The sequence below is a fragment of the Patiria miniata genome, unplaced genomic scaffold, assembly GCF_015706575.1.
Source record: "Patiria miniata isolate m_02_andy unplaced genomic scaffold, ASM1570657v1 HiC_scaffold_17, whole genome shotgun sequence".
Taxonomy (NCBI): Eukaryota; Metazoa; Echinodermata; class Asteroidea; order Valvatida; family Asterinidae; genus Patiria; species Patiria miniata.
The window spans coordinates 4291455-4308404 of NW_024037055.1; the positions used below are offsets into that span (position 1 = coordinate 4291455).

The following is a 16950-nucleotide window of genomic DNA, read 5'->3' on the forward strand; positions in this document are numbered from 1 at the left end:
CTTTTGGCAAGCTATCTATCCAATGTTGAACTTCTCCGCTTTTTTTTAATGAACCACGCCTAAAAGTAAGATTACCGGGATTTTTTCTCAACTTCACCCATCATCTATCTGGTTGTTAGTGTGACGTCACTTCAGTGTATACCACGCCTACTGCCTATTAAGTAGCATTGGAACCATTGGAACCGGAAGTTAACGCAACTCGAGCGTTCATCCAATGGACGCTATTTAATCAATGGTGCGCGCGCGTGTGTGACTTTTTACTAACGAACAGGATGTCGGAAGATGATAGGATATAGATGGGGATGATGCTTTTGTACACAGTCAATGAGCGTTGAAAAAGTTGTTATACGTTAACTATGCTGGATTGAGTGGGGGAGATGATGTACCCATCCCCACCCCAGGATCGCCACATTACAGACTTATATCTCATTGATACCCCTATTTTAACATTATAGCTCTCATTGCATTATTTGGGTTTAATCTCGGTTGTTGTTTTTGGGGTTTTTTTTGGCGTCTGAGTGCTGAGGATTTGTCGTCAAGTTCTAAGTGGATTTCGCTGTTTATACGATGAGCTATTGCAGTCAATTAGCTCAGTCCTGAGTGACAACTGGAACTAACGCGCGCGCGACACCTGACTGCAATATATCGTTGTACTGTGTTTACATTTTTCTCTCTAAAGGCGCATATTTCGGGTTCAAGCAACGACAAACGTTTTTTTTCCCCCGTGGAAAATGTTTGGTCAAGAGAGCTTTACGGCGGTTTCAACGCAAACAAACTCAAAGTAAAAATGTTAGGGGTTCCAGCCTATACAAAAACTATAAATCTATCTTTTCTCAGTCAACAATTTACATTCGTTTATAGCCTTCACGTCTGAAGATCCTTACAACCTAAACAAGACAAGTGATACATATTCTAACCAAGTTGAAACACCAAACCAAATTGACCGACCGGCCCAGTAAAATGCACATACCGAGTTGAGCTACACTATAGCCAAGTCGAACTAAATAATATGAAACAATTGAGCAAATGGAATCAATTTATCGATTAGAACCACCTGACCAAGTCAACTAACCAAATTGAGCCAACCAGTTTATTGCACTGGCACACCAAGCCCATCCAGATATAAATCAAGTTCAGTTGAGCCACATCCGACCCACCAACCGACAGAACAACAACCAAGAGTAAATCACATTCTGTTACGAGAACAGGTATACTTCTAGTTTACATGCGCGACCCAATTTCTTCAATTGCGTTCCCTTAAAATGATTAGAATACGACGACAGAGATGCATGGTTCTCAAGAGGAGCAATCTATTCGGGCTGTTTTGAACAATCTACAATACGCATATACTTATATAGCAGCTTGCAGTTCTTGTAAAAAAAATGAAACGTGCGTAAACAGTGATATCTCTCGTTGATTCCTTACCACACGAGGACAGCACGAGAATGCAGGCATGCTCGGTTTTGTTTTGTCTAGAAGGAAAACAAGTGCCAAATTTCAAGCACAGAGTAACAAATAACTGTAGCCAAGCCGTCCGATCAATAGGCATCAACCTTCGGCATCGCACGGTTAATTTCATATTCGTATTTTGCCCGAGTGTGCACGCACGCACCCCAGACGGGCGATGTATGTAATTCAATTGCATTGCCGCCGGGAGCCAGTTATCACCAAGCCGTCGTTTTTTGGGTGCATGGTAACTGGCCATGGTCTACAACACAGGGGTATATAAGATGGTGGAGCACCATCGATGGCAAAATGAGCAACGGGCGAAGGAAGGACGAAAGAGTGGCATGTCTACGATTGATCGTTTCAAGCCATACTCGAGTTGTCGCAATCAGGTTATTTTTGACTTGCAAATACAATGTTGCTCACAAACGTCGACGAAAGGAATCAAAACTGCGTTCCAATGCAAGCCGGCTCACCGCCGTTTCGAAAAACGTTTCAAGCATCACTTGAGATGAAACTACTGCAATAGGGTTATTTTGGGCACGCAGATACTGCGCTCGCGTTTGTGTAGATTAAAAAACGACGAGCGGAGCCATTGGCGAAAAGGCCATTAAGTCACCCCAAGCCTCTCTGAATATCGCTACGAGAAAGGGTAATGTTTCCACTCGTGAATAATTCCAATACGACCGTAAAAGTAAGAAGCAAGGTTGATTATAGCGATAACAATTCACAGGTCGCATTTTATGTAGTCATTATGAGGTGTTTTTTTTTTAATTTGTTGCACCGCACTTCATCCTCCGCAAAAGTGAAAAAAAATTCTTAAAATTTTAGTCCAGGAATAAAGCACAAACGATGGATGCTCGTGTGAAACTAGCGATTGATCGATATTTCGTGATATCGTCAATCATGGTTGTCATTTTCCCTTCAAAATTAAAGGATATAGAATTGGTTTGATAAGTTGTACTTGAAGTCCAAATTAAACCACAAAGTGGTATAAAAGGAAACAGTATCACACTTTAAAAATAATATCTGACAAATCGTGCGTTATTTTGTGAAACGTGTGTACATTGAAATGCGCTGAACAGCAATTTGAAATAGCACAAGATCCAGGACAAGCCATACGCTAGCAATATCTGACTATTTTCTGCCGTTGTAAACAATATTCTGTAAACAATATACTGGCTCCTAGCGTTTCTTAATTATAGACCGTATCTAAGTTCAAGAGAAACCGATATAGCCTACGCGTACTTCTTCTGCCAGCACGTCACCTTTATATTTTATCGAATACCTACGTGGTAATAAGTCCATATGTAATTCTGACGTAGCCTAAAACAACTATATGCAAGAACATACTCTGAATTATACGATACCGACACTCTTTTTTATTGTGGAACATTCGTCAGGGTTCAAGATATGTAAATTATACTTGTGGAGGACAAAGGTCAGTAGGAAAAGGCGTGATCGAGCCTGAGGCACTTATTGCAACTGGATCAGACGTAATTGGGGAGACTGAAACGTGACTTGGCCGCTCCTTTTACAAATAAATCCACAAATCCTTCAATTTGGTATCCATCTAGCGTTCCTCCAGGGTGAACATATAGTTGGAATGTCGTCTGGCCCTAGACTAGCATGCAGTTGTAGATTCAAGGTGATAAACGACTGCTAGTAAAGCACCTCATCATAAAACTTCACATGTTAACATTGATCTCTATAAACTGAAACACTTGATAGGTTCGCTTCATTAAATTCGTAACATAAGGTGTTAACTGAACACGTCATCTTGTTTTGCAAATAGGCAAGTGATAAAACCATATCTTTATAAAATAACAAAATCATTTCCAGAATTGATCAAAGGTTTCAGGCAGGTTAGTCACCGAGGCAGAAAGACACAGCTATAATGATGTAGACTGTACCACGATGTATCAGCTCCAGATCAATATAGATAGAAGCACTTACGACTACGAGAGTTCATCGATTGTACGCCAGATGCTCGGACGCGTGCAGAAAAGAGAGCAAGACTTATTGCGAGAGACTCAGCACACATGAACTCAACAGCCTTATTACACAAACCAACGGAAACATTAATCAAACACAGGTTCAGAAATTATCATCACAGGTCCTCTACCATATTCTATTATGTTATATAACTTGTATCGAGAACTTTTTTCCCTAGTTTGTTCTCATCAGAAAAACACAATTATAACTTTCCTGTTTAGATACACGTATCTGAAAGCTATCTTCGAGTTTCTCTTTAACACTCTTGCTCGGAGATCTCAGATTCCGTCTCTGTATTCCCCCCAAAAAATGAAAAGAAAAGAACTGACCAAAACCACACTTATCAATGCAAGCAAATACAATGACAATACACACTTTAAGGTTGGACTAAAAATATAAATTGGAATATGTCATGAGTGAATAAGTCGTATGCATTTACTTTGATACAAGCCAGGTCCCACATCCATCCAGCACAGAAGATTCATTCCATCTTGCAAGCAGGTTGTGCCCCTCGCGGACTGTAGGCCCATAGGCCTAATACACATTCTCATTTTTGGAGTGCTTGATCCTGATCATGGAGAGATCCATGTCACAGTTAATTGAAATTGACAACTCCAAATGAATGACAATTGGGGAGGCGGCCATTTTCTTTTTCTTTTAAAGGTTACCGCCATCCCATCGCGTCCATCTGGCGTGTATAAGAAGCGAAATGAGAGAATCACACGCAAACGTGGACACAGTTGATGATTGAAAATGTCATCTACACCGCGCCTCCTCCAAAGCGCGAGGGCCGCCATTATCTCCGGTTCACTGCCAGTACACGCGCCCCAAGGCAGAAAATCACATCATTTCTTATATACAAGTTGATACAGTATATTTATGTAGGGTGTGTTTGTGAGACCATAGACCTTGCTAGCTGCGTCACGGCCAAAGTCTTTGCCAACGATTGGTCTGAAGAAAAAAACCGAGAAGGCCATCATTGCAAGACGACCTTAGAGCAATCCACGGTATATGTAATTGTTAAATAAAAACTGGAATATCAACAGACATGCCCCCAAAAAAAGCAAAAGAAAGAAGATACCAACCTCTTAAAATACTGATGATTAAAATGCGTACTATGGGTGAAAATTGTAGGCAACCAAGGTAGAAATGTCGCTCACTATTCAACAAAGGTTTTTATTGTACAACACATGGATGTTTATGAGTGCAATGGTCAGAATAATGTCAAGAGGTGACCGATGGAATGTTCCATTCCGCGAGGCGAAGAATAGAACATTCCAATCTGTCACCGATTTAAATTATTCTGTCCATTGCACGAATGTGAAACATTCATTATTTGTTTTATACAACACCTGCATTAATCCTCGTCATCTGATTGGTCAGAGCCTCCAAACATGTGACCGTGCAATGGAACTTCTTTTGACCATGGAAAAGAACTTATATTTTTTACGGTGCGGCCGGGCCGTGAGTTGGTACGATCAATGAAATGACATGTGATCAACGACTTACCAATCAGATATACGTAATGATGATTCCGTAATTCGTTTCATGTTTATAAATACAGTTTTGATGCATCAAGGTAGTTTTCGAAAAAAAACGCTTTCCTTTAAAAGGAGACGATACTTTCATGAGCTGCTCACCTGCCTGTTATAATGAATCTGCTATTGCAATTGGTGAAGGTTTGGCAAGCACGATCTGAACATAAACCCTTCATCGTCTCGACGAAGACCACGTCATTATAATTACCAACATTTCGGGTGATGGATTCTGTAACAAGACTGATTGGTAATTCTGTATTGTCAAATCAACTATGTGCACAGTTTTCACGAGGGGTGTCTTGGGAACTAGACCAAGCAACTTTAAAAATCCATGCGCTGCAGGTATAGATTTTTTGCCACAATTTGCACGGCTACCTAATTAACTCTCCCGATGTGCCATCTAGGTTGGACACTCAAACTTGGTTCACGATTGGAAAAAAAAATCGTTGGAAACCAACTTATAGGAAACATAAGAGTAAATTAAGAAAAGGTGCGAACATACTTGGGATGACCCTTAAGTTGTAAAGTTCAAAAAAGGGTGCCCTTTTAATAAAGCAGAAATGATTATACCATTCGATGAAATGTTATGCCACACAGAAGGATAACGCTTGGGTGAAACGAAATGCAAGTTTGCAATTAAAACAACCAGCAGAGTGTGACGAAAGTTCAGGTAATTTGCAAAAACCAATCAGCGTAAACAAATATGAAAAAGGTGAGTATACCCTTCGTGGAAGTTGTTTACTGCCATGCAATTATGAAAGGTGGGGGAGGGGGGGGGGGAGTTTCAATCAGAAAGAAAGGATGCAATATTTCCGAAACAGCAGTTTCGTCTCCAGTTCGGCATCTGGCGCCTGACTTGCGGAACGTATATGCATACTCAATATTAGTCAATAGTCTGTTCTATTGGAGCATCAAATAGTACAATATCGGCCAAAAAGATTGGAATTTTTCTGTTTGGTTTCGGCATCTATAGGGCCTAGTGGGGCAGATAGTGGAAACATCTGGGGGAATTGTGCCCTTGATGATACAAACATTGGCACACAGTCAGACTATGTCCTAAGAGCGATATTTGGCTATACGGCCATCGTAGAGTTGTCCTCTGAAAAAAATATAACAAGCAATTTTCAATATTTTCAAAATGGCTGCCATTATTGTTATTCTACTGCATTTTCAAAGGACAAATCTGCGGTGGCCCTATATCCCGACATCGTTTTTATGACATACTGTGACTTTGTGCTTGTTTCATCAAAGGCACAATCCCATCACCTATCTGCCAGGTCTAATCATTGAGGAATTGTTTATGGGGGAGTAGATAAATCCGAAGCCCGAACAAAACCGATGTTTGGGAAATGGACAGGCCGCATTTTATTTCTTCCCTTTCAGTATTTTATTCGGTAAAAGACTAAAACTGCATTGTGACTTCAACGCGTGCTTTCAAGTGGCATTGTTTTATCAGGCCCGTTGGCTTTGAATGCAGATGTGCGTCCACGCGAAGACAGGTGCAGCGAAATCCCCACAGGTAGGCCTCCCTCTTATCTGCTATCCCCAGCCTATCGTTGACAGAAATCACCGCCCCTGGCTACAAGACTATATGCCAACAAGTGAAAATGCACAGACCACACACACACCTGAAACATGTAATACCTGAATCTGATTGCAAGAAGCATTCATAGTTGCAAACCGTACAGACAACAGAAGATACAAGTCCGATTTTTTTTAATTTGTTTTGGACAGTGTTTTTTTTATAATTATTTGGAGAAAAACAATACCGCGGAGTTTGATCCTTTGACAAAAACACACAGACTCCATGTTAAAGCCACTTTGGATGAAAGTGGCTAAAGCAATTTGACGTTTCCCACAAATGTTAAGTATTAATATTGTTTTTCGTCAATTAGTTTGGTATAGTTTTTGCCTAATTGAAGTGGTTCTTTGGCTTTTCATGAATAGAATTTGAAGTCTTACGAACACTATGATGGTGTTTTCCCAGACATTTTGTGGCATCATTTTGGGGGTTTTTTTGCCAGATACTTTGGCCTTGGTTTAGAAAAAAAAAGTGGTTTTTGAGATTCTGCCCGACATAACGGTAATTGAGTATATGCCAAAGATTCGGGGATTTGAACTTTTGCCTATAACATTAATGTATTATCCTTGTCTTGCATCTAGAATCTCAGCATCATAGTTTTGTTCTGCAGTTTTACGAACTCTAAGCATATCAAACCATGCATACTCTTGATAAATCCGTGCGTCGCGTTTACGAAACGCTCGAAGCCATATCTAAGAAACACTAAACCCAAATCATGCAATTTAAAACATAAAATTCCACCACCGAATTTGGAATAATTTTCCCAAACAAAATTACAAACAGTCCCCAATGGTCATGTGCCCTTTTCTTCTTACATTTCTCCGCGGTGAACATTCTCGCATTTTCGCGGGGAAATATAAGGATGCTGTCCGCACTACAAAACCGTACACCCACGGACCGGATTACACCGTATAATTCTCCGGTGTAGGAATCTAAACAGTATTAAACATGAACGGTGTTTGTGGGGATGGGTTGCGGGTATAATACGGCTTCCTGGTGTACCGTCTCTAGCTCGGTGTCATCAGGGGCTCGGGGCTCGGGAAAACAGGTCGACTTAGGCATAAGCTTAGGATAGGTCAACATCTCATATCACCTCCGGGGAACTGACGGGGGAGGAAAGTGCTAAGAACCTCGGGAGGTGTGATAGGCTAAAAAAAGAAGAAGCAATATCATATATTTTAAGGGTCGCTCAAGCGAGTGGTGGACGTTATTAAATCTGGACTCTTGGCTCGCACGGAAGATGGGATAGACGTGCATCACAAAGTGAATGGGGGGGATGCCCCATTGCGAAAACTTTTTAATCAGAACTGATTTTAGCACCTCAACGTCTGGGAAAGCTACAATTTTTCAGCCCCTTCAAACAGTTACGTATTTTTGTAGACATTCCAACTTAAATAAAATTGTTGCAAAGCCAAGGTTGATAAAGTTATTGCTACTGAAATCTAAGTGCAACAAAGGACAATGAGGTAGAGCTTTTAAAATGGGGAGGGGGGGGGGCTAAACAGTTATTTTCATACATTTAGAAAAATTCCAAAGTACTTGGCTGGTGAATATTATAATTAGCAATCGATATTCTTATTATCTAACTTCATTTAATGGAAGCAAGAATGTAGTATTTAGCACCGGTGTATAACAAACATTTAGTTTCTGTTTACGCAAGCTCTTTCCAAAGAAGTAACATGAATGACTCAGCCGTTTTTATTGAATAAAGTAGGCGCGGATATTAAAAATAAGTCCAAAATTGAAAGGGGAGTCCTGTCTTCCTTTTCTTAATGTCAAACACCGTCAGGCATTTCCTCGTCTACATTCAGGGCGTCCCTGGTTAGTATTTCCCTTTTGAGGCCTTGGTGAAGGTTGGAAACTCTAAGTACACCCGTGCCATTTGGTGTGGTTTATTCTTAGGCTACAATCTCCACATTTCCCCTCAAACGTCTACAATATCTAATGGTCCATCTGAGTGCCTTTCTTTCTACAGTATGTCCCAAAAATGTGTCCGTCTGACTATTTTTGGAACAACTACAAACCATGAGGTCAATTTTGAAGTGTTTTGATTGTGCAGATATACTCCTTATCTTTGGCCTAAACCCCTATGAGTTTAATTTAATTTCTGTCACGCATCACTGCACAATTGTCAATTGATCACTTCAACATTTTTTGGACACTGTGACCGAGTTCCTGGCCTTAATGACTTTCAGTGCTATGTTATGTAAGCTGTGTGAAATCTTGCATGCTGTGAACAGGGCTGCGGTTGGGATTGGAATCGTTTGCCTGGCTATCAGTTATCATGGTAAGACCTCAGTTTAATGCTCAAGAGCACAATTATCTAATCCCAAACCATATCATCCTTTCTTTCACAACATGCAGGATTTTACACAACTTGCAAAACACAGCACTGAAATTCAAGGAACTTGGTCACTAGTGTCCAAAACTGTTGATCAACCATTGTGCAGTGATTGCGTGACTGAAATGAAATTAAACTCATAGGGGTTTATAGGCAAAGGATAAGGAGCATCTGCACAACCAAAATAAATTTCCAAATGGACTTCATGGTGTTTTAGTTATTTCAAAAACAGCCAGACGGACATTTTTGGGGGACATACTGTTAATCCGTAAACCAACACCGACATGTGCGAGTGCAACGGCCGACAGGCCTTTTTCCCCTCTCATTATCAACCCTATCTGATATCTTAAAAGACGACGATTCTCGCATTCGAAATCAAATTATATCTAGAATCCACTCGGTCGAGGGGGCACTTAAGGACAAAATCTCAAAACTTGTTACAACAAAAGGAGCAGCTTCGGGAAAAAAATCCTCGCTCGTGGAGGAGGCATTTTCTGAGACTTCCGGTACTTAAGTCATCCAAGCCGTGAAAAAAAAAAGAAACCGCTCTGCTCATGCAATGTATCATTTTTTTTTGCCGATGCGTGTGGCCCAAGTAAAAACATGACCTGATCTTTTGATCCATGGTAGTTTTTTTACCAGATCGGGCGAAGCTTTCGGCTAGGACGCGTGTGCTCTAAGGACAGGTGCAAGAGTGTTTTTCTCTGGAGAGCCCTGATACTCTCTAGACTGGGATATGATTATGCTCGGTTCCCTACAGGAAGTGACTGCGTTTCTTTTCTCACACGTAAAGTGTGACCAGACCGTTCCTGTCTGTCACTGAGAGATCGGAAAAGTATCGTTATATCTATACAGAGGCGGTATATATCACTGTGGCAACCGCTTGGATTTGCTGTGGCAACGCAAAGACACATTATAAGAAAAAAATGTATCGATTTGTGTCGACCTTTCTCATTTGGGCATTAATAATTAAAACTGGCTGATTACAGAAGAGCTGCAATATATGCTTCAAATGAATCATTCAAATAGCCGAAACTTCCCCTACAGCCCCTCTTTATGTGTTGTCGTGAACAAGACACAGAGAGGTGATTCCAGGGAATTTGCAGTAGCTGCGTTTACAAACTAAAACAAACCTTTCATCCGGGATGACAAATAGACAAAGTCATTTGAAGCGAGATGTGTGGCGGAGGGAACCCCAACCTCCCCCCCCCCCCTTGTGTTCCTCACTGTGTTCCCCGAATCTCAGGAATTCTTTTGAGGTATCTAGGAGGATGTACTAGGTAAAAATAGTGTTACGTGTGCAGAGTTATAATGACTTGAGTCAATGACTCGACTCGAGTCCGACTAGAGTCAGAAATTTTGGCGACTCGACTCGACTCGAGTCCCAACGGGTAATTGACTCGACTCGACTCGAGTCACTGCGAGCAAATGACTCCACTCGACTCGAGCCCCTTATCGAGTCGAAGGCTAAAAACATTCGAGTCACAAAACCGTGCCAAAATATATTTGCAGTGACTTATACGGTACAAAGTTATTTATGTTCGCGTACTTCGCATTAGCGTCAAGCTGTGGCCAGTTCTGGCTCATAATATATACCCGTATCAAGGATTCCCACCTCGTGGTTTTAACGATAGGGCAAAAACTACTACACGTAATTCGGAACTATACGCATTTCCCAATTCTTGGTTTCACCATCGGCCTCGGGCAATTTCTTAAGCCCTTGATGTGACTCCGGCTAAAGTGATGTCGGGCTTTCAAAAAACAATAGTTCGATATATTTCTATATAATCAGAAACTGTAGTTTCGTATGTTGCAATTTGGTTTTTGATATTGTCAGCATAAACTTATTCCAGACCCGAAGCCAAACCAGAGATAAAACCGAAGTTCCACTTCTCGCTATCTGATGTTATATAGATTTCTAAACAAGCGATCTCCACGCAACAGCCTTTGGATCTAATATAATAAACTAATGCTTGATTCGACTCGACTCGACTCGACTCAACCACACACTGTCACTCGACTCAACCTTCTTGACCTGTGACTGGACTCGACTAGAGTCACTTCCTTAAAATGACTCTCAAGGTCGACTCGAGTCTCAAAATACAGCGACTCGTTACAACTCTTTAAGTGTGCATACTGTAAGTATGAAGGGACACTGGAGACCCTGTCTCCAGTCATGCACGATAGTCATGCACGATAAAGCATTAGAGAGAACATTCTCTCTAATTTCAAATGAGCGAAATTATTGGCCTGACGATTTAGAGTTCCAATCACTCTGACTTTAGATTGAAACACTTGAACAAGAATTGCTTAAGTAGAAACTCGAGTGTAAACTCATGGATTGTCGATGGATTGAATTTAGCTTGAGTAAAGAGAGGGAATTTTCACGCATTGGATATAAGAGAGGACTGTGTCACAAGATGAAGCTCATTTCAAACTCTGCACCAAACGCGCACTAAACAAACAGGTAATATATTGTATACCAATGCAGTCCGTCCCAAAGGCGACACACAAGTCCGATGGAATATTGCTATATTAAAGGGAAGATACAACATTTGCAAACATCAACAAAATGAAATGATCAAATTATCACGAAATACCTTACTGAATTGTTAGGGACTGTCAGTCTAAAATCATCTTTTAAAATCGTGGCTCAGGGTGTGCTGACATTATAAAAAAAAAACTGTATTTTTACAACGCTGGTTGTTTTTTTTTCTTTTCAAAAGCTTTTCTTTACTGTTCATATTTAGTTATTCTGACTTTTCTTTGCAATTTATTACAAACCTGTGAAGGGGTACAAGCCAGCTAGACTGATTGTCTGGCCTAGTTACAATTCCTTAAAGTGTATTAATTGCTCCATCTCATCTTAAGTGGGGTCAGGGAACCAGACTATAGGTTTTCTTAGTTTTTCTAGCATCTAAAAGCCCAAAACGTGAAATAAGTCAGTTTAACAATATTTACTACAACATCCTCCAAATCCATTTATTTTCGGAAACTTGCAGCCAAAGCAAATGTTGTACATTGCCTTTAACGAAAAATGCAGCCGGCTCTCTGACAACATAATGAAAGGAAACTAGAAACATGCGCAGGCAAGCTAAGAGAAGCTAATCGAAAGGCACCACTTGAACGTGATCGGGAATGACATTATAGACCCACTAGCGGTAGAAGGCCAAAATTATCATTGCGTGGGTGTTCGATCATGTTGAAGTGTATCATGTAAATCCGTGTCAGAATTATGGGCCTTATATTAGGAGATCGCCATTTAAAGGGACATTACGGCTTGAAAAAAACCAAAATCTATAGGACTAGTCCACTTATGCTCATAATTCACAAAAGTTTGCGCTTGAATATTTGTTGAGTATTCCTTTAGAAGGAGCCTATCTTATACATTAAATACCAAGAGGTCAAAGAAACACCAAGCATAGACCCTTATAGTACACTATTGCAGGCCCGGGAACAACTCAAAAGTCGGTTTGACAGAAACGTGACTCATTTCCAGACGATGGGTCATCGGGGTGATCGGATACCTGAACGGCCCGGAAATTCGTTAATAAGTTGTGAAAGCAATCTTGATGGTCTGATCAGAGAAGAAAATAAAACACAAGTGGCTCTGACTGCTGTCAAACAAGCACGTCGCACCGATGAACAAGGCACAGTGATCGATGGGCTACACAAATGATGTGAAATTTGACTACGCTGAGTACATATTTCGTGAAATACTGCAGTCACGACCTGACCACGTGATCCAGGTTGATTTTTAGCTCATTCGGCGCGCGCGCACTACGAAGAGCAAATGGCGACGTGTATTTGCGCTAGTGGCGGTCAATAGAAAATTGACGTTAGGGCACTAACTGAGGCCAGTTGAGATATTGCCCTAATAGGATTAAGTGTGTTCCTGTAGTAAGTTTACCTGAGCTGAATCAATGAAGTGTTGTTTTTTTTACACTGTAGGAGTTGTGGCTTATTAAAATGCATCTCTCCAACTGGATGGATGTTTTGGCAATTGACAGTATCATAAAGTGGCACAGCTGCCTGTCGCACTTGAATACGAGCATGAAATAAAATGAGTAGAAGTTAACATTTATGTTCCAGGGAATTCAGGGAAACATTGTATTGTGGTTGATAAGTGATGCTGATGCAACATTGTAGTATTTTTTTCCTTTTTTTGGTACGTTTTCCATGAAGACTGCGCCGACTTTAAATTGCAACACCAAGATTGTATTTTTGGATTAAGCGCAGACAGTCATTATTTTACTGTTCGTGTTACTAGTGCGTTTATATCAGTTGCGCCCATGACAAAAATGCGCACTGTAGATTCGCAAGACATCTGTCTGATTTAACTTCATGAAATGTAACCTCGGAAGAAAACCTCGCATAAGGCTATAGGTATACTTACATCATGAGAAATTATAAAAATATTGAAGCATTTTTTATTGCTTTTTAGACGTGAGTAATATTGCAGTCTGAGTAGATATACTCATTGTACGCACTCAAAAATCCAACCGATGTCCGTAGCCTGCGCGTAAAAAAAAGTCGATTCGAGCGCTGATAGTTACATTCGCTGATATGAAACTTCAGAAGGAAATGTCCGATGCAAAACGACAACGTCGTATAAAGTTGTCGATAACCTCTGATGATTGTGTGGGGGGCTTGAAGATGTTTGTCAGGTTCAGCCCGTTATCTGCAATTTACACATGGTCTTCAGATGCTGCGACTTGCGAATGACTCAGGGGAAACATGACGGCAGATGGATTACGATTTCGCAGTAAAAAGCATTTACCAATGTCATTTCGAATGATTATTATTTCATTTGCCGACATACTCAATTTAGGCAGATGCATTGATGGAAAAGAAAGGCATGGATACCTAGCACCTCAATAATGTCCCATCAGGTTAAACAGAATTGGTTTATGTACTCTCAATGCTATCTTTTCAATGGTCTATTCAAGAAATCTAAATAACATTTCAAATCAGATTGAGAGTTAACGAGAGTTCTTGTGTTCCTCTCACTTCTTTAAATTATATGAATGAACGAAGCAGATGAACTTAAAGCACGAGCCTTTTAAATACATTATGACATTTCACATGAAATTACATCTTTAAAGTATATGGAAAATGGAACGGCCCTTGGCATTTTGTGAAAATGGAATCCGTCCATTAGATGCTGAAAGCCACTTAAGGTACGAGGGGCTTCACTTCAATGAGTGAGAACAAAATGAGGGGGAAAAGGCGATATTCGTATTAGTGTTCGTAATGCTTTGTGGGGACTGGCTGATGTCTGGCTCCGAAGTAGCAGCGAAAAAAATTACGATAATAAAGCTGATGACAGAATATTTACTTTACAGCAAAGCAGTGGAATGGTTTACCTGCTTTTATTCAAAATGTTTTAAAAATGACGATTTCATTTTTGTATGTATTTTTGTGTTCGTATTCGTATCACAATTTGTACCATTTACCGTCTTCATTTCATCAAACGCAGTTGTTCGCGTATAGGTCTTTTTTAATCGATGTGATTTATATGCATATGTTGTTTTGAACTTTGAAATTACGAACTACACGGAACAGTAAGTTAGGATGTTTTCGGCCTGGGGTGAGCTCAGCCGTGGATGACCCCACCCACCTCCCTGGGGGCAATAATACGCAGCTACCCCGACCGTTTCATCCTCGCGACCAGCGGCGCTAAGTTTTCCGGAGATTTGATTAGCTCTCATTTTACTCGCTTTTGCCGGCCTCCGATTTTGACAATTTTACATAAAATGTTTGGAACAGAGACATTGGTGGACTTCGTGACTACTGTTTCAAGTCTGTTGTATGTGCTCTTTGGGGGGAAAAACCACCGGTCCTTTGATTTTGTGTGTGTGGCTGAAGTGAGTGTTTGGTAATTGCTCAATGTTCTTGCTTCGTTACCAATGGACACAAGAGTATATGTCCCCGAAAGGCGGGGGTTCGCGACCCCTGTGTCCCCCTTTTGTTACGCCAAGGGTGATACAACGTTAAAGTTTCCTAATTAAAAGAGATTTGAAGCTGAAAATACACTTACCTTTGGCTGGTACATAGATATTGAGGTACAGACAATCTTCGTCCATGACTTGTAGGTAGGGCCAGCGATGCCGGAGTGGTTCGCTCTTCCAGTTTGGTATATCCCCCTCGGCCGTCCGCACCACCTGCGGGCAGGCCGGTGAGAAGGTGGTGGCGTTCCGCACTCCGGTCCAGCTCGTAGGCGGGGACTGGGGTGGTCGGAAGCGCAGGTGCCCCGTGGGCGGGCGGGCGAAGGGCACGCCCAGGTACTGCTCCACGGGGCCCAGGTATCGGTTCCGTAATCGGACCCGCTGGCCGCGGATCAGCCCTCCCGGTACGCGGACCGGATCCGTCAGACCGACGACCCAGCTGGTCGAGTCCCGCCGAGTGTTGTCCGGTTGGCCCGCCACATGGACCACCGACCTAAGCGTCTGTAGCACCATCATCACCAACACACACCTCCACACGGCCATTCCTGATAGAAAATCCGCACAATTCATACCGAAATAAAAACTTGCTGAACACACACGTGCTAACCGGGTTTTTAAAACCCTCAGCAGAGGCAAGTAATCAGAAGAAAGTAAAAAATCCAGGTAACCTGTCCCAGAGGAGAGGTTTATCGCCAACGAAATTCCCCAAAGCGCCCGTGTGAGTGCGGAGCCTGTGTGTCCACCCAAACACGCCACGCGACTGCACCGTCTTTCCCTCGACTGTATTGTGGCCGGATCTGACGCCTCTACTCCAGGCTTACACTTCAGCAGCCTGACGAGCCACGGCCGAGTTGAGTTCAATTACATCTGGACGTTCCGATTCAAAATCAGAGGGGAGCTGGAAGTATAGGCATGGGGAGGTGGAGAGAGGGGGGGGGGTGGTAATCTTCTATGTCGGTCGGAAGCCTCTGCATCACATAGGTTCAATTAATGCAGAGGTATCGATTTCATTAAGAGAATTTGGGATGACAGAAGGTCTGCTGAAATTTTTCTTTTCATTTTCTGGAGGATGATTTTTCTGCGTTGGCGGCAGCCCCGTGGCCGCATTACTTTACCACGCGTGACAAGCGGGCCAGAGTATCGATTTGTGAATTGGTGGTTATTTTTTTCTGGTCAAAGTCAGATCTACAAAGCTGGCAGCGACGAAAAAACAATTGCCAAATGGCGCCATATCTGGCCAAGCTGTTTAGTAATTCAAGTTTGTTGCTATTTGTTAAGCTAATGACCAAATCCACATTTTTCTTTGACATTGTCTTAAATGGACTAAATAGCTTAAAAAGCACGTTACTGCAAATATTACAACTCGTTTTGGTAGGAAACCCTGTTTGGTTAACATATTTCTTCAGTAGCAGATATATACTTGTAGATTAAAACTAAATTATGAGAATAACATCCCGTTACCGGATTTTTTTAATAATCGTCTACATCACTAAATGAATAATATTAAAATTAGTTTTTTTGGCGTGAACTCTATTTTTGTTTTGTAACAACTTGGACAGTAGCGGAAGAAAACTTTGACATTTTTCCAAAAATGTGTCATTCAGATCCACACGTGACATGTCTGTCTGAGCGTGCACGTGTACCCATACAACTGCCAGCCACTTCCAGCCCGACGCTCCCCATTGTTCATTAAAATCCCCTTTTGCTTCAAGTATTTCTATGATTTAAATACATTTTACTGTGCCCAAAGAAGCCCCTGCATTCTCTATGCAACACGGCGGAACGTTCTTTGTTTTACACCTGTCCACATTCCAAGGAGCGAGGAGCCCAATCGATATTTCAGAAAGGGGGAATAGAGCAAGTGTGGCTAATTTATGCTGCCGAGGCTATTTATATACATTGTTACGATATGAAGACGTATTGTTGATGCATCAATGGTGTGGTGGTGGTGGAAAAGGGCAAAGATGGTTACTATGGTGATAAAAATTGTGTCGATGGTAACCATGGTAACGGTAAACTAGATAAAAGAAAACCTCGATAGAAAATATTGAAACTGCAATTCAAATCCAACTTCAAATTTACTGTCACTTTACATTTTTT

At 41.4% G+C, this 16950-nt stretch overlaps 1 protein-coding gene across 1 annotated transcript; it reads right to left on the reverse strand.

The window, feature by feature from the left end:
* Window positions 1-6052: 6052 nt before the first annotated feature.
* On the reverse strand, window positions 6053-15682 carry LOC119723988 (neuroligin-4, X-linked-like). The gene is made up of 2 exons (XM_038194910.1): window positions 14943-15682; window positions 6053-6078 (listed from the first exon to the last, which is right to left on the reverse strand). The coding sequence occupies exons 1-2, from the start codon at window positions 15418-15420 to the stop codon at window positions 6053-6055; spliced, it is 504 nt and encodes a 167-aa protein (XP_038050838.1). The 5' UTR covers window positions 15421-15682.
* Between the last annotated feature and the right edge of the window lie 1268 nt (window positions 15683-16950).

Coding starts and splice junctions, on each gene's coding strand:
- LOC119723988 (XM_038194910.1), bottom strand. CDS start 15,420: ATGAATTGTGCGGATTTTCTATCAGGAATGGCCGTGTGGAGGTGTGTG. Junction 6,079..14,942: donor TATCTATGTACCAGCCAAAG/GTAAGTGTATTT, acceptor TATTTTTTTCAG/AGGACAACTCTACGATGGCC.